Source organism: Suillus plorans (genome assembly GCF_016647745.1).
Source record: "Suillus plorans strain S12 chromosome Unknown HD556scaffold_76, whole genome shotgun sequence".
In the NCBI taxonomy this organism is placed as follows: Eukaryota; Fungi; Basidiomycota; class Agaricomycetes; order Boletales; family Suillaceae; genus Suillus; species Suillus plorans.
Window position 1 is genome coordinate 183,203 of NW_024537460.1, and position 21,997 is coordinate 205,199.

General features: G+C 48.2%; 9 protein-coding genes across 9 annotated transcripts; 5 read left to right on the forward strand and 4 right to left on the reverse strand.

Moving 5' to 3' along the window:
* Positions 1-2: 2 nt before the first annotated feature.
* On the forward strand, positions 3-1,266 carry HD556DRAFT_1530413 (uncharacterized protein; the record flags this gene model as incomplete). Its single annotated transcript, XM_041309452.1, has 3 exons — positions 3-227; positions 278-409; positions 457-1,266. 3 exons carry the CDS (start codon positions 3-5, stop codon positions 1,264-1,266), a joined length of 1,167 nt encoding a protein of 388 aa, XP_041155016.1.
* Positions 1,267-6,166: 4,900 nt separating this feature from the next.
* On the reverse strand, positions 6,167-6,828 carry HD556DRAFT_1246546 (uncharacterized protein; the record flags this gene model as incomplete). Its single annotated transcript, XM_041298619.1, has 3 exons — positions 6,167-6,315; positions 6,368-6,471; positions 6,533-6,828. Coding segments are annotated over 3 exons (549 nt in total), but the record flags the coding sequence as incomplete, so codon positions are not given.
* A 277-nt stretch (positions 6,829-7,105) lies between these two features.
* On the forward strand, positions 7,106-8,552 carry HD556DRAFT_1408213 (uncharacterized protein). Its single transcript, XM_041304073.1, has 3 exons — positions 7,106-7,763; positions 7,816-7,942; positions 8,007-8,552. The coding sequence occupies exons 1-3, from the start codon at positions 7,548-7,550 to the stop codon at positions 8,294-8,296; spliced, it is 633 nt and encodes a 210-aa protein (XP_041155018.1). The 5' UTR covers positions 7,106-7,547; the 3' UTR covers positions 8,297-8,552.
* A 1,979-nt stretch (positions 8,553-10,531) lies between these two features.
* On the forward strand, positions 10,532-11,498 carry HD556DRAFT_945120 (uncharacterized protein). Its single transcript, XM_041312088.1, has 4 exons — positions 10,532-10,756; positions 10,809-10,905; positions 10,970-11,322; positions 11,374-11,498. The coding sequence occupies exons 1-4, from the start codon at positions 10,655-10,657 to the stop codon at positions 11,377-11,379; spliced, it is 558 nt and encodes a 185-aa protein (XP_041155019.1). The 5' UTR covers positions 10,532-10,654; the 3' UTR covers positions 11,380-11,498.
* An 80-nt stretch (positions 11,499-11,578) lies between these two features.
* HD556DRAFT_1408220 (acyl-CoA dehydrogenase/oxidase) lies at positions 11,579-14,022 on the reverse strand. Its single transcript, XM_041304074.1, has 12 exons — positions 13,831-14,022; positions 13,758-13,778; positions 13,616-13,706; positions 13,244-13,565; positions 13,086-13,191; positions 12,773-13,032; positions 12,661-12,715; positions 12,362-12,609; positions 12,168-12,303; positions 12,062-12,117; positions 11,907-12,006; positions 11,579-11,848 (listed from the first exon to the last, which is right to left on the reverse strand). Exons 1-12 carry the CDS (start codon positions 13,867-13,869, stop codon positions 11,738-11,740), a joined length of 1,545 nt encoding a protein of 514 aa, XP_041155020.1. The 5' UTR covers positions 13,870-14,022; the 3' UTR covers positions 11,579-11,737.
* Positions 14,023-15,515: 1,493 nt separating this feature from the next.
* On the forward strand, positions 15,516-16,174 carry HD556DRAFT_1209178 (cyclin-domain-containing protein; the record flags this gene model as incomplete). The annotated part of the gene is made up of 2 exons (XM_041296532.1): positions 15,516-16,004; positions 16,073-16,174. Coding segments are annotated over 2 exons (591 nt in total), but the record flags the coding sequence as incomplete, so codon positions are not given.
* Positions 16,175-17,810: 1,636 nt separating this feature from the next.
* Positions 17,811-19,914, reverse strand: HD556DRAFT_1448550 (glucosidase II beta subunit-like-domain-containing protein; the record flags this gene model as incomplete). Its single annotated transcript, XM_041307446.1, has 9 exons — positions 17,811-17,945; positions 18,002-18,113; positions 18,167-18,241; positions 18,291-18,465; positions 18,513-18,638; positions 18,689-19,084; positions 19,138-19,491; positions 19,543-19,638; positions 19,704-19,914. 9 exons carry the CDS (start codon positions 19,912-19,914, stop codon positions 17,811-17,813), a joined length of 1,680 nt encoding a protein of 559 aa, XP_041155022.1.
* Positions 19,915-20,062: 148 nt separating this feature from the next.
* On the forward strand, positions 20,063-20,744 carry HD556DRAFT_1408234 (ribosomal protein S25). Its single transcript, XM_041304075.1, has 3 exons — positions 20,063-20,086; positions 20,230-20,515; positions 20,572-20,744. The coding sequence occupies exons 1-3, from the start codon at positions 20,084-20,086 to the stop codon at positions 20,595-20,597; spliced, it is 315 nt and encodes a 104-aa protein (XP_041155023.1). The 5' UTR covers positions 20,063-20,083; the 3' UTR covers positions 20,598-20,744.
* On the reverse strand, positions 20,745-21,924 carry HD556DRAFT_1408237 (cyclophilin-like domain-containing protein). Its single transcript, XM_041304076.1, has 10 exons — positions 21,797-21,924; positions 21,705-21,746; positions 21,609-21,652; positions 21,584-21,587; positions 21,478-21,500; positions 21,359-21,420; positions 21,256-21,303; positions 21,172-21,204; positions 20,974-21,121; positions 20,745-20,922 (listed from the first exon to the last, which is right to left on the reverse strand). The coding sequence occupies exons 1-10, from the start codon at positions 21,895-21,897 to the stop codon at positions 20,906-20,908; spliced, it is 522 nt and encodes a 173-aa protein (XP_041155024.1). The 5' UTR covers positions 21,898-21,924; the 3' UTR covers positions 20,745-20,905.
* Positions 21,925-21,997: the final 73 nt, after the last annotated feature.

The following is a 21,997-nucleotide window of genomic DNA, read 5'->3' on the forward strand; positions in this document are numbered from 1 at the left end:
TCATGTCTCAAGAACAAGAGCCAAGGCCCAAGAAGGCTGCGAAGGCAGTCTGGAACGAAGCAGAGACAGATGCCCTCATCACATACTTGCATTCGCAACGATCAAAAATAGGAGATGGCGGGAATTTTAGATCGCAGGTTTACACTGAGGCTGCGACTGCCATTGCGCCACACAGGACTCTTGGTCCAACAAAGATTGCGAGCCACTGTAAGAACAAATGGCAATCGGTATGTTATTGATATATTTATTTAACGGCTACTGATATCAAGATCTCTAGTTAAAAAATCTTTACCATGTTATCGAGAACTATCGCCTCAAGACATCAGGCACTCATTGGGACCATCAGATTGGAGCTGGCATTGAGGGGAAGGCTGCGAGTGATGTGTGGGATGCATATATGGAGAAAAAGGTCAGTCCACATCGTCGTCTATAATTGTTGCTGATGCTCGTGTGTAGGCAAACCAGGTCATGCGGCCTTTTCGAAACATTGGATGGCATTCGCACGTACTAATGCAAGACATCCTGCCAAGTGGCAGTGGCGCTCGAGGCCGTGCTGCCTATCGCCCATCTAGGGCCACAGCACCTGCCACCACGGATGGCTTATCTGACCGCGATTCTGCAGCACCCATGGTACCCAATATCGGCACTGGATCGTTGGAGGATACCCACATGGCCGATGCCCACATTGAACAAGAGCTTGATTGGAGGCATGTGCTACATGATGGCCGCAGGCCTACTTCTGGAAGTTCAGACCTCGCTCCCATTCCTCCTTCCACTCGGACATCAAGCATCGGCAAACGCGCACACTCAGATATTACCGGCATGCATTCACAGTCTATCATAGCTCCTTCCTCGACATTCACCTCAATATCGCAGCGAGAGTCAAGCTCCAAGAAACCCAAGATCTCCAGCCACAGTGTCGCACACATCAATTATCATTCAGAGGTTAACGAGAGCGGAGGGAGAGGCATCAAGCCCACCAATGCCGTCGCAATGATAGGCATGCAAGGCGCCCTCAACCGCCTCACTGATTCATTGGTAAAACAGGTGGCTGTTACTGACGAGAGCCGTTCAACTGAGCAACGAGGGCAGGCCATCCGTATGTTGATGGAACAGGATGATGACCTGTCGCTGGAAGATAGAGTCTCACTTATGAATGTCTTTCTGAGGAACGCTGCAGTGACTAGCTCTTACATCGATGCCACAGACCCAATGTTGCGACGCGCTTTTGTTGTCTCCATCATCCAGCAGTATGCCGCCACTTAGTTCAAGTCCATTATATCACATACAATGCATTCTCATTTGATACATCTACCATGTACACTACAATTCATTGTCGTCGTTGTCGTTAATGTAATCATCATCAATGTCTACTATGGAAAAGTCATCTAAGGCACCTCGTTCAGCCAAAATCAACTGGTAATCATCCCACATTTTTTGTGCGATATGGTCTCGTAGTATATTCGCATTGTTGATGACCTCGGGCTGCGCTGCCACGTCAGCGGGCTGCCCTTGATATTCTGGGTTGTCGTTGTCGAAAATGTCGCGTCTCTCTGGGAGAAGGCCTTCTTGGCCATCGTGAGTGCGGATGAAGTTGTGGATTGCACATAGTGCAGCAGGAATGCGCGCCTGAACATCTATCTTGTACTCGGGCGATAAGAGAAGGATGCGAAAGCGCCGTTTCAAGACACCGAAGATCCTTTCGATAATGTTTCGTGCGGAGGCATGACGCAGGTTATATAATTCCTGTTTATTGGCAGGTCTATTGAGAAATTAGAATTGAAAACATTGCAAAGAAAAAAAAACGTACCTAATGCTCGCACGGCCCCATTCTGCAAGATGATATCGAACACCGCGGTAAGGGACAAGGAGCTCCTTGCAGGACGGAAAACCAGCATCACCAAGGAGATATTTTTCATGGGGGATGTCTAAGCCATTTGAATGAGCTTCCTCCCATAGGCGTGCATCCGTCACTGAACCCTCCCAGCCAGTCTCAGTATAGATAAACTTCAGGTCCCAGTTGCAGGCGAACAGACAATTTTGAGACACGAACCCCTTGCGGTTGCGGTAGAACGTGCGATCACATGATGGAGGAGATGCGTGAATATGACTGCCATCTATGGCACCAATAGCGCCTTTGAAGTAGGGCCAGAATTTCGGGTCATGGCGAATCTTGTCGGGGACGGTGCTGCCATCGGGAAAGTGTACATGCGCAGAATAGAATGGGGGGGATGCAAATATGAACAACATCTTGCGAAAATACCTGATACAAATGATCAAGCTAATGTTACTGATAGTAGATTGAAGACTCACTTCGAAATTGTATCACTAGACCTCTGGAACCGCTCTCCAACGTGTCTGATTGTCAAACCAGTGACACAAGTGTACAGAAAGATAGCTAATTGTTCTTCCAGCGAGACATAGCGAGATCTGCCATGACCAAGACCACGAAGTTCCATGATCAGCTTTTCAAAGACGTGTGCATGCACGCCAAGTTCACAGCGGATGCGCTGAGGGTGACCAACGATCAATTCCATCAGCCATTCTTCACCCTTGAGTGCCGACGTGTGATATGGTTCAGGCTCTTTTGGCAATGCGGTTTCCAGGAATGATTCAGTTGCAGCAGCGATGATACTGATCATGAGTAGCACATATCGAATGAGTCGTTCTTGGGTCACCGATCCTGCAGATCTTGCCTGGTCCGGCGGTGGAATGAGTCGATCAAGTAACAGCTCGGAAAGTAATGGTCTATTGAACAGAGGATCAAAGGGTAGTGGTTCCATGTTGCGAGACATGGTTACTAACAATCTTAATCAGTAGTGTCACGGTTATGCATGTTAAAACCCCGACATCGGCTTGTACCGACGTAGTATTCCAAATTTGTCAACTTCAGTCAAACTTTGGTTACCGTACTAGCTCTAAGAGTTTTGCGAGTTGCCGATAATTAAATCTCCGACGATGACAAATCAAACTCATACATACCGTGACCCATCATCATCGTACCCTACGGTGACCATCATATCTATAACTATTGACTTTCGAGGGCGCAGACACGGTCTCCGGACTTCAATAATAACATCTTCAACATGCCTCGAGAATCGGATCGAAAAAGGCTACTACGTAGCCTGAAGAAAACCACAAATGATCTTACAGTCGCGCGATACATGGAGTTCGTCGAATTCATGGTTGATGAGCTACTTGAGGATGGCTCTGATAAGGGATCGGATGATGATACTACCGGTAGTCATGGAGGGTCAGATGTCAGCATACGGACTGCGTCGCCAACATGGCCAGAGTCCCCTACGTCATCCGTCATATCCACTTTGTCCATCAGCTCTCTAACATCGCTTTCGACAGCGTATTCCGATGTTCTATCGCTCGATATCCCGGACATGTGTGATCAAGTGTTTACGCATTTTATTGATGCGATCGGGGCACTGCACGATGAAGTGGAGAAGTGTTGGGTACTTGACGTGCGTCCATCTCTGACTCGCGCACCGCAGCTACACCTGCTGCAAGAATGGGCGCTGTTATCACCTGAAAAGTTTCGCCGCAAGCTTCGCGTTGATGCAGAGGTGTTCGATGAACTCACGACGTTAATCCAAGCCCACCCCATTTTCCATAATAATTCGAACAATCCACAACTTCCTGTTGCAGTCCAGCTCGCGATCTTTCTCAATGGTGTCGGCCATTATGGCAATGCTGCGACTACCAAAGACATATCTGATTGGGCTGGAGTGTCCGTAGGGACCGTCTACAACTGCTACAAACGAGTCATGATCGTGATCTTGCAACTGCACGATCACGCCATTCATTTTGATCCGCTCGATCGTGAGGATCAGATCGAGCGAGAGCGGGCAAAAGCGTACGTGGAGCAGAGGACATGTCGTGAGTGGCGCGGCGGTTTTCTTTGTGTAGATGGGACTCCGTCCCCTCTACACGAGAAGCCTGGTTGGCACGGTGAAGGGTTCTTTGACAAGAACTCTGACTACTCTCTAACAGCGCAGGTAAGTATCTACTATCGGCTCAGTGTGCAGCGCAGTGACTTACAATTCGAAAGGTCGTCGTATTTCCCCACAATCTGCGTATCGTCGACTATGTCATTGGCGTACCCGGGAGTCTTCACGACTCGAACATATTTGCACGAACGAGGGTCTCCCGGGATCCCAAGTCGTTTTTTGGTGCGGGAGAGTGGTTGTGGGCAGACTCGGCGTATGCTGCGCGAACTTGGTGTGTGCCGCCGTATAAACGGCCAGCGGGAGGGTGCTTGACGGCCGAGCAAAAGACATTCAATTATAACCTGTCAACAGTGAGCATCGATACTAATATACTTTCGTAGTCCTCACCCAGTGTCTAGGTCCGTGTTCGTTCAGAGCACTTTTTCGGCTCTATCAAGGGCCGGTTCCAATCACTGCAGGAGCTTCGCATCCCGATCCAAAGCCAGAAGGACCTCGACTATGCAAACATGTGGATCCGTTCGTGCTTCATTCTGCACAACTTAATTGTTGAAATTGAGGAAAAAAGAAACTGCGAAGACTCAAACATACGCTTCTATCAGCCAACTCGGAGGTCCAGGCGAGCTGACAGTGACGGAGGAGAGGATGATCAGCAAGAGGGTGGCGCAGTAGGTGATCAGACTTACATTGGAACTGTGGGGCAGGATTTTCGTAACATGTTAAAGACGCGGTTGCTTTCGTCGTTGGAGCGAAGGTAGTTAGTATTATATTAAATGTACTTGTACCTATACATCTTCCTTTTGGCTCGCAAGGTCATGCTTGAGATTTTCTCGAGAAAGGAGCGTTTTAGTGAGTGCTCTTTGTCAAGTAGAAGTTCTTCGTCCTCTTTAGTACCTAAAGAGGGGTCAGTCATGCTTGAGATTTTCTCGAGAAAGGAGCGTTTTGGCGAGCTCTAGGAGGGGTCGGTTGAGCTTGAGATTTTCTCGAGAAAGGAGCGTTTTGGTGAGATCTAGGAGGGGTCAGTTGCGCTTGAGATTTTCTTGAGAAAGGAGCGTTTTGGCGAGCTCTAGGAGGGGTCGGTTGAGCTTGAGATTTTCTCGAGAAAGGAGCGTTTTGGTGAGATCTAGGAGGGGTCAGTTGCGCTTGAGATTTTCTTGAGAAAGGAGTGTTTTGGCGAGCTCTCTGAGTTGGCACCATCGAGTACAAAATGGAATGCATTTCCTGAAAACCTGTTACATGACGACATAGTACAAACCTACTTAGTTTTGATCAAGACCACGCTCCAAGGCAATACGACGAATTCGAGCCTCCTCCTCCTCCCGACGTGCACGAGATAGCTCAATCTCAATTCTTGCAAATTCAATTTGTTGAGTCATCCTCTCCTGCTGGTGGAGATGATCTTGGTCAGATAGATGCATCGCATGCTCCCGCTCATCACGAGCACTGCGGGCCTTGAGATCACGAGCCCAAATTTCGGTCTCAAGTTTCATGCGTTTATAGCGTTCTTGCTCCACACGACCCTCACGTTTGCTGTTAAGGTGTGTCATTAGGGACTCTGCCGTCTGAGACATCCTATCTGCAGCAGCAGAGGTCTGATCAAGAACGCTGCCACCAGGGCGTTTGCGTGATGAAGAGGGGGGGCGACTAGATTGAGGCGAAGCACTCTGAGTAGGTGCATGTGCACGAGACTGCTTTGTAGAAAGAGAAGGTGAACTTGCGCGACTTCCTTTGAGTGAGCTGACACGAAGAGACTGCAGCGCTCGGCTAGCACCAATGTCCGAGTCTTCCGAGTCAATGGGTGTGGACTGGGGGCTAGGTGATGACTCCTTGAAATCAGAAAAAAAAGGTGAATTCTGGGTGGTGCTGTGATGGGGTACTGGTGAGCGCTCAGGAGAGTTCAATGATATCACGCCGTGTGTGTTGGAAGTTGCGATGGGAGGGAGTTGGGGTCGTTGGTACCAGTGTGGTAATGGAGCTAGTGAGAATGAGTTGGGCGTGTCGCTAGGACCATGGTCCGAAAATAACAGCGGCGATGGTGCTGACAACGGTGATTCGAGTGACTCCATGCAGGGGGGCTGGTCAACCATCATATCATCTGGCACATCTATAACGCCAGCATCACCTGTAGTACGAGCGCTAATCTCAACTATTTCTCCGTCTTCGATATCCTCGTCTGTGTGAGTGTCGTCGTCGCCTGTGGCTGGTGCTGGTGGTTGCTTTGAAATAGCAAAGTGTTCTAATGCAGCGGCCGCAAAATCTTGCCCTGTATCCGCAGTAGAGAAGGCGTAATTGAAAGCTGGGTTTGTGCGCCACCAGCCGTGAAGCTCAGGCCACCAGGGAAATTTTTCAAGCTTTGTATCTGACAGAGATATTATTAAGACATGTGCAGTTCAACAGCAGCTAAAACTTACCGATCAACGACTTCATCGTTGGATCCTCTTGCAGCTCCGCATACGTCTTTCCAGCTCCTGACTGCTTGAGCTCCTTGTTGAACTCATTATATTTTTTCTTGAGCCTAAAACATCTGATCAGTGATTCTAGTGGGAGGGGGGACAATGCAGGGCTGAGATACGTACGTGCCAAAACGAGTTGAAACTGGTTTAATAAATGCCTTTGGGTCCTCCTTGAAGAGTCGTTGGACCTCCGGATCCTCGTCATTTGAAAATACAGCTTGTGCGACCTGTGAATAGAAGGTATCTCTCGAAGTTCCACTCTGCTTCTTCTTCCGACCTTGCTCCTTGGCGTCCTTTGCAGAATCGGAGAAAAGCTTGATGCGTGCGTCTTCATTTTCCTTGCACCAGGCAAGTAGACGTTCCGTACGAGCACTACGAACCCCCTCCCAATGGATAGTGCATTTCTTCCCAGTGTCCATACTGGCAGACGCACTGGCTCGGACTCCACCACCTCGACCTCTCTGTCCAGAGCGTGACATGATTCAGGGCGTTTATTACGACAACGATTAATGATCGGATTGATGCTTTGGCGCTGTCGACGCCAGCAATGACGATGTCGAGCACACACGCTGACAGATGCTGACAGGGCAGAGCGGAGTTTGAAAGCTGCCGTACCGGCAACATCCAATTTCGCAAAATCTTGCTGTGAATTTTTTTCTACGTTTGACTTTGAGAACCGCTATTGTCAGAGCTTTCAATGAACTCGGTGCTCACACGGAATATTATGTAATGCGGCGCTGTGAGCAACGGAACAACACGATTTGAATTCACAAATCAAATCAGCCAAATCTTTTCAAGTCCAGCTATCTCAATGAACGTTTGAACACTTTCTCACACATGGCTGCGCCATTACTTATGCAAACTGAATTGATAGATCTCGCCGATAGCAGAACTTCTTCAAAATGGTTCTGCCCACGTGGCAGCCGCAGACTTGCAACTCAGGGTAGCTATGACGTCAATTCGCAAATTAGAATGTCGGGAGCATGGACCGGCGTATGCGTGCATGACACAAGATCACCATGATTGCTGGCATCTTTGCACTTATATACTGTGCTCCTGGGCCAATATGACCTCCCCCTCCCAACGAGCCTTCTCGATCTTGATTCTTCGCGACACGACCTTATAACAAAAGTTAACAATGCGTGCTTGCCTCGCAGTACTTTTATCAGCGGCTGCTACCCTTGTTTTGTCTCATCTAAATCCTTGGACCGAGTCTTTTTTGGGGGTGTCGACTCTGTCGAGTGCACCATACAATATCTTCGGGGTGTCGAGTTTAACATACAAACAATGGGGCAGTGACGTTCTCTGGGAGTGCAGCCCAACCTGTGACCTTTTCCAAACCGGATTTAATGCTGTAAGATCGCATCCCCGACTCTGTCCTTGCTGGTAGGCTAACTCTCATCCAGGCATGTACTATGGCTGGCGCATCATGCTACACCCAGTCCTTTCAAACAAGCTACTACAACTGTGTGTTATGCGCTGGCGCTGTAATTGATGGTACAGATTACACAGTGGCACAAGCTGATATGGACGGTAAGCTTAACTTCACATAAGTAAAGCACACATGGGTCAATTGCCTGATCAATACATCTACCAGACTTCTACGTCTCTTGCTGCGATTGCGGCTATCCACTCCAAAAGCTCACTTTGCCTGGTCAAGACCCGTCCCGCACTCCCTCAACCTATTCCCGTGTTAGCACTTCTAGCATTTATCGTACCTTACCATCCGATTGGTTCACTATGTTTGAGTGGTCACCTCCGTCTGAGTCGACAACTATATCCATATCTTTACTTCCGTCCATAACTACATCCATGCCGTCACTTCCGTCCATCTATTTGGGGACCTTTACGTTCCCTCCATGCACTTCCACGCCTCAGGCTTCCTAGCGACCTGCCAAAGTTATGGTGACTTCGTCCACATCCACGCCCAGTGCGGCATTAGGACTAAGTGCAGGAGGAAGCGGAGCTTGGTCTTTGGTTTCTGGTGCTATAGGATTAGGATTGATTATGTTTTAGAGAAGCAGAACAGAACATTGACTGGGAACACTGCTGTATCACTTTTCTCACTGGATCGGCGCTCGCAAATGTCTTTCCATCTAGGGGATCTGTACAGGTGCTGTGCAATGTACAAAGTATGCGAACTTCTTCTATTCACAGATCTTGCCCACATAACACGCCTGACTAAATGAGGGCAGGTCCAAATCCCCTGTGGTACGCAACCGGCACGACTATAAGACACCAATCTAAGACCCCATGAACATTAAACAGCAGAAGCTCAGCGCCCAGTACGAGAATATTCACAGCCGGCGGGCATTCTTGTCGTTTTCACCTCAGCGTTGTTCCAAAGCTTCGCTGAGGTATGTCGTCTTGTAGCTCGTAGTAACAACTCGTACTGACTCGTACCTAGACTCCAAAACTATTCTAGCGAACTCTGATCAGCAATAATATTTCTAGCTCCTCTTGTAAACACCCGCACTTATCTTTGGAAACCATATATTGGAGGTCATGGATACTCATGCAAAGATGATGTTTTACCTCCTAGACACCATGGTCAACTGGCCCTGGCCTCGTGCCATCGACCCTCATTTCGAGGATGTGAAAATGGAAGGCGATGCTGCATTGCGTAATTTTAGGGCTCTGTACCTCAAGTCACAGGAGGCATTTGACAAGTGTGATTTCGGTTGTACCAATATCTAACTCTCATCCTGAAAATGGTTGATACATTCTGTGCTTATAGCCTGGCTAGCAGTACTTTGCTTGTCCGGATGCACCGAGAGGTGTGTATTTTAGCACTGGCAAACTATAAACCACTGACCACTTATTTTGTAAGATCACCTCCGAATCGGTTGCGATTTGATGAATGTATTTTTTTTCATTTTTGACGAGTACACTGACAAAGAAAATGCGGCAGTCGCTAAGGAAATGGTGGACATCGTATTCGATGCTAATAGAAGACGAGTGCTGGGCTAGATAGAACGAACTCTAGTGAGTTCTATGGTACATCAGTAAGGAATGTAGTAGATATACTGAAGTATGACTTACCCCCAGTCGAATGTAAGAGACTGGGGGAAAAACTCGTGTCGAAAGTACCGTGCGTGGAGTTGCCTAATATGGTAACTCCGCTGCAGAACGAGTGTCCGAGTACTTGAGCCAGGATCGAGATGTCCTCGTATTGGCGGGTTGGATTTCCAATTCTAATTCGGACTCTTCAAAAAACTGAACTTGACTGTTCTGAACCGTTCACAAGGGTCTGGCTCTGGGGTTTGCTGGTGGTTCTTAATTCTCGTGCTGAACCGGACAACGGCACCTGCGAATGTAACCTCAACGAGAAAATGGCCAAAATAACGAGCCACGGCGAGCCGATCTGGCTGAGACTTACGGGAGCTCTCGTTTGCTCTTGCGACTGTTCACTGGAGTTCGCCTGCTGGCATCTTTGCACTTATGTACTGTGCTCCTGGGCCCATATGGTCTTCCTCCCAGGGAGCTCTTCTAGGTCTTCGTGATACCTTATAACGACAGCCAATGACGCATGCCTCTACAATCTGCCTCATAATCTTATCAGCGGCTGCTACCTTTGTCTCATCTCGTCCAAGCGCTTCTTACCTGACTCAGTCTGTCCAGACGTTGCTGAGTCCCTCGTACAAAACTCCGTTTCTTTACAGGGCACCTCAAGCTGCGACTGTCCAAAATGAATTGAATACTGTAAGCTTGAAATCCTGACCTCCATGTTGATGTACTAGCTCGAGTGATCAGGGATATTCTATGACTGCATACTGCACCCGCTACGATTATGGCTATTCACTCCAAGAGCCCACCTTCCCTGGTCAAAACCCGTCCCGCACCCCACCCTCCCGAGCCAGAACTTTTACCGTTGCCGGTACTTCACCTCCGTCTGTGTCTGCACCGGAGTCCATGTCAGCACCTAAGTCCGTGACATCAATGTTGACACTTGGATCAGTTTCGGAACCTCGTACATCGGCGTTGGCACCTACAAAATAGTTCTGCCCGCTTGGCAGCTGCAGACACAACTCGGGGTAGCTATGACATCAATTGTAATAGATTCATGTCTGCCAGAAAACTAGAATGTCGGGAGCATAAACCGGCGTATGCGTAGATCACCATGATTGCAAATTAACGCTGGCATCTTTGCACTTATATGCTGTGCTCCTGGGCCAATGTGTTCCTTTCCCTCTCCCAACGAGCTTTCTCGATCTTCGTGATACGATCTTATAACGAAAGTTAACAATGCGTGCTTGCCTCGCAGTGCTCTTATCAGCGGCTGCTACCCTTGTTTTATCTCGTCCGGTTCCTTATTGGGCTATCTCGGCATCTGAATCTGCCAGTGATGTAAGTTCGCATCCCCGACTCCGTCCTTGCTGATGGGCCAACTCTCGTCCAGTGGTGGGAATGTATTAGGGCTGCCAGCACCCAGTCCTTTCATGGCGCTGCAGTCGATGCTCCAAAATGCATAGCAGAGGCACGAGCTATGATGGACGGTAAGCCTAGCTTCACATAAGTAAAGCACATATGGGTCAATCGCCTGATCAATACATCTACCAGACGTCATCGACATCTCTCGCTACGATCGACTCCAAGAGCCCATTTTGCATGGTCAAAACCCATTCCGCACTCCCTCAACTTATTCCCGTGTTGGCACTTCTAGCATTCTTGGTACCTTGCCTGCGTCCGAGTCGGTAACTATATCAGAGTGGCCACCTCCGTCCAAGCCGACAAATGTATCCATCCCGTCACCTCCATCCGAGTCAATAACTAAAACCATATCGTTACCTCCGTCCATCACCGTGACCATTGTGTTGTCTCCGTCCATCACGGCGACCTTTGCGGCGACCTTTGAGTTGCCTCCAGGCGCTTGCTTGCCTGAGGTTTTCTGGGAACATCTATCTCTGCCAAAGGTATGGTGAATTTGTCCACATCTATGCCCACAACTTCAAATGCTGCATCAGGACTGAGCGCAGGAGGAAGCGGAGCTTGGTCTTTGGTTTCTGGTGCTATAGGATTTGGGTTGATCGTGTTTTAGAGAAGCGGAACAGAACAAATATTGACAGGGAACGCTGCTGTATAATTTTTCTTACTGGATCGGTGCTCGCAAATGTCTCTCCATCTAGTGGATCTGTAGAGGTGCTGTGCAATGTACAAAGTATGCGAACTTCTTCTATTCACAGATCTTGCCGACATAACACGCCCGACTAAATGAGGGCAGGTTCAGAACCCCTGTGGTACGCAACCGGCACGACTAGATAGAACATCAATCTAAGACCCCATGAACAAAAGTAGCAATTGAACAGCAGAAGCTCAGCGCCCAGTACGTCACAGCCGGGCATTCTTAGGCATCCTCTTAATAGCCTGCCGCACACCAAGATCCCCCAGCACATCTTCTGCACCCGCAAGAATGGCATCAAAAGGTGACGTGCGATGATACTTGACATAACATCTGTTAGCATCACATCGCTGAGGAAGAGCAAAAGTCCAGACGTACATTCTCGACGATCTTGCCCATACCCGTAACGGTGATACCCCGACCACCGAAAATCTGAGTTGCATCCTGGGCAGTTTCACGACCAGCCTTTGACACAAATCTACATCACAGTCCATCAGTTTAGCACCGGAACGACAGAAGCGGACATCGCATACTGTTTGAGTAATCCAATAGGCCCAGCGAGTTTGTCGGACTGTTCATCATAAGACATCTAAATTTTCTACTTTAGGGCAATAACACTCAGAGAATCTGGAGACTAACATTATTCATTTGATGCGTGATGTTCTCTACCCATGCTTGGCTGGCTTCCACGCGAGCAATCATTGCCGCAAGTTTGGCGCGGATAACTGCCTGAGCATGAAGAGGTTTTCCAAAAGCAATTCGTTGGTTCGTCCACCTGAAGCATTGCACCAACATCAGAAAGACTTGAAGAATGACTTGTAATGCGCCCTTACTTCAAACACTCTTCAACCACAAGTCTTTGCGCACCAAGACTCGAGGCGGTGACCATCCACCGCTCATGATTGAAGTTGCTAAAGATAATCGATATGCCTTTCCCGACTTGACCCAAGGTATTCGAAACCGGCACCCGTGCCTTGTCAAATGTGACAAAGGCAGTCCCAGCAGTTGAGGAGTATGACGTTTTCACCGGTTTAGTGGATACAGCATCCGAGCGCTCAACGAGCAAAACAACAAACCCGGCCTGCAATGGTGGTAAGAACTCAGAAGGGGACCAACAAAAAAGTAAATATACGTCTGTTTTACACAGTGTCGTGAAGTAATCCGAAAAGGTCCCATTTGTTATCCACCTGCAACAACCATGAGTAATCCGTTCTAATGAAGTAGCTTGAACCACGCATGCGTACTTCTTAGTTCCAGTAACAACCCACTCGTCACCGTCTCTCACTGCAACAGTCTGCGCGCCGTTAACGTCGCTGCCTGCAAACGCTTCTGAGATAGCAAGGGAGATGTACTTCTTGCCAGCCAGAATGTCTGGTACAAACTTGGCTCGTTGTTCCGGAGTTCCGAAATTAATAATGGGAGGGAGGGCAATAACCCCACCATTCAGGAGGCCGTCCACGAATGCTCGTGTGCCAAACCGCGCAATCTCAGTGTTAAGAATGAGCTATGAAGTCATGTGAGTGAGTAAAGAGGATGCTTTGTGAAGAGCATGTTTACTTCATGGAAGTAGTCGTATTCTTCAGGCTTCACGATGCCACCCATCAAGGTAAGCCCCTTGAGGTGCTTGCCTGGTCCTAGGCGCATAGCCAGGAAATTTATCTCGCTGTGGTATCATTAATAACCGAGTTATGCAAGCTTCACGCAGGGGAGTTTGCCTTAATTTATCCACGACTTCTTGCGATATCTTCTTCCCATTTTCCTCGCATCTAACTGCCTCAGGTTGTACGAACTCCATCAAGAATGCCCTCATAGCCTTGTGGAATTTGCGGTGGTTATCACTATAGTAAGGGCTGAAGTATCCAGCTGTGAGCCACGTGGGCTCAGCATAGGGTACAAGAGACAGCTCGCCGGGACCAAGAGGTTTGATGTTTTCAGTCTGTCCGCGAATGGCTCCTATTTGGAGACGGGCATACTGAGGGCGTTGGAGAACCTCAAGTCTGTGAAGTCCGAAGAACACCTGAGTAGCATCCTTCCCAGCTGGAATTGATATGAATATGAGAGTTGAGTGGGGAAGTTGCTACACTTGCCAACGCTATCGGTATACAGCACGCCTGCGCCTCCTGGGTGAAGGTCTGCGAAGCGGGATAGGTCATAAACTTTGGAGTCTATGACAATCCACTGTGCAGATGATTAATAGTCGATTGATAGCCTTGAAGTTATAGCACGCACGAGGTCCCCTTCCTTGTTATGCTGTAAACGTATTCAGCGTGCGCTAGAATGCAAAGGGAGGCCTGGTGCTCACCTTAGCGATATCATCAAGCGTGAACTCTTTAGAAGGCATAATGCTGCTGACAACCTTGCTTTCCCTGATACTGGTACTGATCCGGATCCAAGAGCTAACGTGATTGACTCAATGAACGAGTGCCACAAAGCCGTGAGAGTTTGTTGAACTTTGCACCGAGTTGTGTCAGGTCGTTCAGTCAGATTTAGAACTCAACTAAAGTTTGTTTTTATAAACAATCATGAAGTAATGAACATAGTACCAGGTGCGGCCAGCGAACTCAGGTTTGACTAATACGGTCCTACATCACACGTGTCTTTCGGACTCGGGAAGCAAGACACTCAGGCTGTTACTACAAGGCAAATAGCAGCTAGTTTAACTCGTCTATATATATGCTTATGTGTGGATTGACTTCGTGCAGTTGTCCCAATTATCCGAGTGCGCTGTCGATATCACCAAGCAGTCCAAGCTTAAGGCACTGATCACGATCGGCGATCGTCCAAATTGATATATTCACGAGCTTGGAAGCCAATGGTAATTTATGCGCATCTTCTGTGCGGCGTTCAATTTGTCCGTATTTCCGCTACCTGACTAGAGACCGCACCAGGAGAGTCTAGGATCCGGACTGATGTGGAGTACAAGAGCTTCGCAAGGACAAGATACCTACGTCCTTGCACCCGCATACACAACAGCCACGCAAGCGGTTGCGAGTCCTAAAATACATCTATGAGGGCCTCGGAGTATCAAGGGCACCCAATTAAAAAGTCCAGGCTAGCTACTCATTTGCAATTACCCGAGGCACCGACGGTGGCCGCGAGAGAAATTATGGTTCTCGCAATAGTCAGCAAAGTTATTGTTATTCGCGAGTTTCCTGCAAAATGGCGACCACGATGTCACCACACGGTGAACGCCGTCAGTGGGAACCGCTGTTGTCCCTTGAAGTGAAAGGCGAATGATGACGTGCGACGCCACAGAGCGGGATCGCCGTGGAGGATGGTTATTCGATCCTTCATCCGACGAATCAAAATGAGTCCAGCCCTGTCGGCATGAATGTATAGGACATGCGCGTAGTAATGGAAATACTTGACGGAGATCACCGTGTACCACGAACGTTGGGTGTTTGATTGGACACAGAACACAGAAATACAATGATTTGTGGAACTCGGAGGGATGAAAGACAGCCCAATCAAAACGCCACATACGAATTGTCTCAGTCTCACACGCTAAGTAATCTATTCCCACGGGGTAGAAGAAGATTGTTTACATTTTGTGATTGCTGAGCGCTCAACTTAGCTAGGTCCTCTTCAACATCTTCAATCATGCTCGCTCTCGCCCATCCGACAGAAGCTAGAACTATCGATAGAACTGGCGTCGACAGAAATATCTCAAGTCTACCTAGAACCACTTCATCCTCATCCACTGGTCGACCAAGTTCTAGCAGAGTTCCACATTGGAAACCGCAAGCATCGACAACTACCGCTGTATTTCAGCCATCTTCGTCCTACTGCCCACCAGTACCACGGAGATCGACTTCTGGATCTTCAGTTGTGATAAAAGACTCTTCTCCAATTCGGCATAACGCCGTACAGTCAACTCAGCCAACATCCGAATCTCCAGTAGCCACAACCAAAGTCCCTCCCCCTGATAACCCTCCAAGAGCTGGTTCTCCAATTCCTCCACCTCAAATAAACCTACCAACCCCTGCTTCATCTTTTGACGTTCATAGCTACCCCTCAACCGACTTGCTTCGTCTCCTTGCTTCACTTCTTACCCAGATTGCATCCACCAATGATGTAATTTCAGGTTCAGACCCAGCATCCCATACTTTGGCAGGTCTGTCGCATAACAATATATCAGAAGATGCATCTCGCTCCCCTATTTGGTGCTCCCTTACCTCCGCTTCCCGTTCCTCCCTGTCAAATCCTGCATCCGCCCTCACTTTCCATGCTCGCAACATTCCAACTATCGCACTCGAATCATACCTCTTACGAATACTCAAGTATTGTCCAACTACAAACGAGGTGTTTTTAGCCCTCCTCGTGTATTTTGACCGCATGTCTCGCCTCGCCTCCGAGGCTACGGGGCGCACGTTTGTTATCGACTCGTATAACGTCCATAGACTTGTCATTGCTGGCGTCACAGTCGCCAGTAAATTTTTCAGCGATGTATTCTACACTAATTCGCGGTATGCGAAGGTGGGTTTCAACTTCATAGACCTGTTCAAAATATTCATTCAACTCCACATCTCGCCATCTTTACTCAGGTCGGAGGTCTCCCTCAAGCAGAGCTCAATCAACTCGAACTCCAGTTTTTGCTTCTCAACGACTTCAGACTCGTCATATCGCCTGAGGAGATGCAAAGATATGCAGAACAGCTTATCCTCTTTTCGCAATCACAGCCACCAGAATCGCCTTCCGTGCCCCGCCCTGTAACTCCATCACGTTCACATCAATCAACGTTTCAGACACGTTCATCACCTACCGCAGTATCAGGCCCTGCACGGGCTATGGGCGCTATTGATGTATATGGTGGTCCAGTGGCGCCCGATCGGACGCCTAGTATGCGTGCTGTACGCACGCGCGACGATGATGCCGCGAGCATTGTCAGCACCGAAACTGATACAGAAACTGAAACGGAGGGTGGCTACACGACGGATGACGAGCCGACGATTCGGCCACCCAACTCTTCGAGTTCAATCTGTGGAGATGCCGAGGAGTACGAGAGTGCCGGCGAGTTCCGCGCTGCCACCGTAGAGCAGAGCGACGAGTGTAGGCAGAGCAGGGTGGAAGATAAAGAGAGAGAACGAGGTGACATTACGCCGGAATTGAAAGCCCGGCGGCTTGTACGAGAAATTAGTGAGGATATTGGGATGGCGAGCCCTTAGACTGTTACCAGATGATCTCCTGCGACACCTCCTAACCTTTGCTTCCGGATATCTGTTCGACCACCCGTAATACTTCTTCATACCTTTTACAGTGCACGACCCAAATCACGACATTGCAGTCATATCGTACAGTAGTGTCTCTATACCTCGCCTTAAGTTCATATTTCGGCAGTGTATATTTATTTAGCATCTGTCCTTATAGAGACTCGAACGATGGCATCCTTGTTTGCTGGCCATGTACTCGGCGCCGAAACTTTCTTTCTTGCAATTTCCAAATAATTAGGGCTTGTTCTGCGGTGCCAGTGTGGGCTTTTTTTGTCTTTGACACGCAGGACTCAGTGCATCTACCGGACAGGAATAGCACGAACGTTGGCGCATCTCTAGATGACAGTCTCCCACAGGTTTTATGAACAAGGTACTACAGGTCCTACTGGTTATCACCCTCATGCACAGTCCTCTGTACATTTGTTAGGAAGTTGCCGGGCCAAAGTGGTCACCCACAACAGAATTGGGCTTGAACCAATGACTGGATGATAAGCTTTTTTTGCTATTGCAACATACTCTCCTGAGGGATTCACTCATGGACAGTTCCTTGGAAGATTGTGTCAAGGAAGTGTCCTGGCTAAAGTAGTTATCACAATGGAATTGAAATAGGATACATCAAGGTACTTTCTTCATCTTCCAGTTATATTTTGCCACGTCCGTTGACTCTGCCATCACTCAAGCTTCCCATGCCAAGTAGGTCCTCGATACATTAATGATGGCTTCGCTCGTCACACGAGGCTGAAGAGTCTCCTATCAGTTCATTAGTTAGTTCAAATTCATTTTTTTTTTCACAACTATCGGCGTCGGGAATACACTAGGTGACCGGTAAGCCATAACACATCGAGCGGGGTTGGAATCCATGTATGCTTTGATTACTCATGCCAATCCGGGCGCACGCGATCCCCAAAACTGTCCGGCGGACTCGAGTTCCCTGACTCCACGAATTTCAGACTTTGAGGTTTCCTGATTAAAACTCGTGTCCCGAGAGGATGGAAGTAGAACTTCAGGAGAACCTGATACGTAATAAATACATGCATTGAGAGTACTACACCTGGACTTAATGCCAAAAAGTCTATAGTTCGTCTTTGGTGTGTTCGTCCTCCAGTGGGCGACATAGTGCCGGGGTCGTGCCTGTAATTTGGTACTCGCACTTTTCCATTTCTGCTACCGTCAGTAATGTATTTTCAGTGCCACATGTGAGGACGAGCTTATAAGAAGAATAAATCAATATTATGGGAGAGAATGAAAATATGCAATATTCACCTCAACACTGCGATGGGGGCCGTTCCAGCATTTGGCCCCCTGGGTATAGTGCTGTCGGGTATAATATTCTGGCTCACCAGGTCGAGCAGTCTTGTTCCAGGACGAGAATTTCCTGGAAGGCACATAGATAAGTACCTTCATAGCATTTACACCTAAACAACATACCCGAGACTGAAGCCGGAACCACCGCTTTTGGGAATTTGCCTCGCCTCGTTAAAGAGGCAAACCTCGTAAGTGTAACTTCGAAAAGTAAGTATACTTCCAAGTAATTCGAAGCAACAACACTTACTCTCCAGTATCCTTTGATAGGCACGTGCCGTCAAGTTTTTTCCACTCGCCTTCTGGGCCAAAGCCATCAGGATCAAAGAGATCCATGAGGTCTTCATTTGCAGTTCGTTGCTCGTCCTGTGTCAGCTTGAGGCTGTGTTCCGCGTCTGAAAGGGCTACACGTGCACGATTTGATTCTGAGGTGGAATGAGCACACACATTCAGTCATATAGCATATAGTTACCAGCAGACGCGTCGGATGTGCCTCCGCGCCCGATCCCGAAAACTGATAGAGCCGAGAGGACCGAGTCGCGGAAACTATAATAGGATGGGAGCAGAGCGTCTGGAAGGTAGGCCGAGATCTCAAGCACTTTAAACCTGGTCAGTTTCTTGAGGTACCGGTAATTACTTTTAACTTACAGAGGGACTGGGCCGAAGCAGGCCCGACAAGCTGGTCATGTTCTAGCAGCAGCGTCACATGATCGGTTTTTATTAACTGATCCAACTCCTTCTCGATCTTTGCTGCATTCCAGAGACCTTCATCTTCAACATCGTCCTCTGTTTTCTGTTTTTCTGTGGTAGCGTCAGCTTCCCCATCGTCACCCTTGCGTACATCGTTTATGTGAGGTAATCCTGCTAGTGCCTCCCAGCCGCGCACAGCCTCGAGGACGGCCATATCTTGATAGTTAGGGTTATAGCCCGTGCGGAGTGAGGTCAAGATGTCACCAAGAGCTTTCTCGCGTTCCAGGTGCTTCTTGTGTTCTTTCTGAAGGGACTTGAGTGCGGTATTATGTACGAGGAGTGACTGGTAGAGGGCTGCAAGATACCTGCGAGTCAATATTACAGGGAATTTGTCAGGACACACGTACGGGACTGTTTCTTATGCTCCAACTCATCAGCCGAGAGGGATTCTGCGCGTTCTGCAATGTCTGAAAAAGGCTGTGTTACCACAAAAGCTCTCGACTCTTGAACTAACTTAATACCTCGTAATCTCTCCACCTCTTTCTCTCTCGTTTCAATCTCTTTGACAAGATCAGCAATGAGTGTCTCCAAGCGCTTTTTCTCCTTATGCGCGTACGCAATGTATGAAGATCGTATCTTGGATCCAGTCTTTCGCAGCTTCCGCTCTGCTTCCATTTTCTTTTTGTGTTCTGCTCCGACTTCCTGGCAAGTGTTCGGACACACGCCTGGGAGTTCATCTGATCCATCACAGCATTCCTGCTCTATGTTCAAATGAGTATCCTGAATTCACGCTACCACGTCTATAAACTTACCGCAAAGGCCATCATTCACATGAGAGCTTTGTATAGTTGCCCCAATATGGCCCTCATTGCGGCAGTAGAACTTGTTATTGGGACACGCACTCGAGCCTTACAGAACATAGAACTACGTCAATACAACTGAGTTACCTGACCATAACCACCCGGATTCGCACCTGGCTCATCACTACCATCCTGACAATCACAATAATCATCATTCACCGCACTCCAGGCAATTTCCTTTGAACCATCTAAACACGTCCATGTCTGGCGCGAACCCTTCGTGCTGGGTACGTATTTCGACACGAGAGAGGGAGGAACGCCATGGGTCTTGTCGAGTGCTGCTAATGATGGAAGCGCGAGGGCAAGGAGTAGCCAGGGATGCATTGTCGACCCAAACTTCAGTGGGATACTTGTAACTCTCTCCCACTTAACCGGTGCCACAGTTACGTCAGCGAGTTTGATGCGGCGCCTAAATAATCGGATTTCGCCGAGAGATTGGCGGCAGGCCAGACCAGGTGCAGTTCATCGACATTGACGAAGAGGCCACGACATTATGGTGAGTATCCTCCCTTGATGATGATTTCCAGGGCAGAGAGCATGAAACATGCCGGTTCTTTGGACTGCAGGATGTTCAGAGTATTGCAGCCCTTGGATGATGTATCAAGCATGTAGATGTGGTGCTGACTACGTTTGATTCAGGCCAAGGCAAAAGCACCACCACCATCATCGTCGGGCGGAAAAGCTGCTAAGAAGAAGAAGTGGTCGAAGGGAAAGGTCAAGGACAAGGCACAGCACGCCGTCGTCTGTGACAAAGCTACATTCGACCGTATCATGAAGGAAGCTCCCACCTGGCGTCTCATCAGCCAGAGCATTCTTATTGAGCGATTGAAGGTCAACGGAAGCTTGGCACGCGTTGCCATCAGACATCTGGAGAAGGAGGGCTTGATCAAGCGCATTGTGCATCACTCTAGCCAGCTCATTTACAGTGCGTTCTTCTCAATGTTTCACATTATGGATGAGGTTGATCAACCCTCAATTTAGCCCGGCTGACAACCGCATCGGACTAGATCACTAGTCACTTATTCGCTATGGCCATTGATAAGCCCATGTATCTTCCACCACAACCAAAATCTATGTTTCCTGACTGGCATTGAATGAACCAAAGCTCTAGGTATCATGACGTCTTACATCCTCACCATATAACTCGGTAAAGAATGAATTATGAAAAGAGTACATGCAATGAATGTCTATGCTAAGTTTACATCCGCCGATGCGACAAGTCCTCAATGTATGGGTCCAATCAACTCGAGCCTCCCCGCTCGGATAGGTGATCAATCGCATTCATTCTCCTGTTGATGTTTTTGTGAACAGGCGGTTACATTTCCCCACACTCTGCGATGTACATGTGAGACACCTTTTCAAAGTGTTAAATCGACCACATACCAACGATCTTCACGACCAATTTTGGTCTGTTATTCTGTCCCGTAGGGACATTCTCGATTTTACGAAGCGTCAACATGCCATCGATGACCTTGCCAAACACCACATGCTTTCCGTCCAAGAAATCACATTTTGCCGTGGTTATGAAAAACTGTAAGGATCAGGATCGAGGTAGAAATGCGGAATTGTAGGGAGCAATACCTGGCATCCGTTTGTATTTGGGCCCGAATTTGCCTACAAATCATTATGAGATAAATGTTTGCGAACGGAGAAGACACAGCAAACCATGGAAAGTAAGCCGGGTCCAGTGTGCTTCTCTTGAAAGTTCTCATCCTGTGGCGCAAGGTCAACTTGTGCGCCGCGCCACGAAGAGCGCAAGTACACTTACAGGGAAATTCTTTCCATATATCGAGAATGATCCTGTTCCATCACCGTTCAAAAAATCACCACCTACAGGCAGACATGGGATTGGCTGGCCGAAAAAGATATTGTTACAGGTATGCTCACCTTGGCACATGAAATTCGGTACGCTGAGGCGCACGCGTTAATCATCATGAACATCAAGAAGATGTTATCATACACTCTGCGCAGAAGCCATCAGCGAAAGTCGATCACTCGAGGTTGTGGTGATGATTACCTGTGGAAAGTTGCATTCTTGTAACCCTGTGGTCGTGCATCACGTCTAATCTTGAGGCGTTCATAAAGAATTGTTTGTCTTTATGGCCTGGACATACCTGCATTCGCCGGTGCAAAGCTGCCTGAAGTTCTCAGCAGTTCTGTAAACTTTGATCAGAACAACACACAGCCACGGGTAGCAGCCGCAAACTTTGGGACAACATCACTGAAAAGCTCCATTTTTATTCTACCCGCTGGCGTCTCTCCAATATTGATATCCATGAAAACGATTGGACGGGTTGTCGAAGACATGATGATGATCAGTAAGGTTGTGTAATTACATAAAACCACTATCCAAGAGTACCGGTAAGTACCGGTTCATTGAAGGAAGTTTATTTTTAATCACAACTCT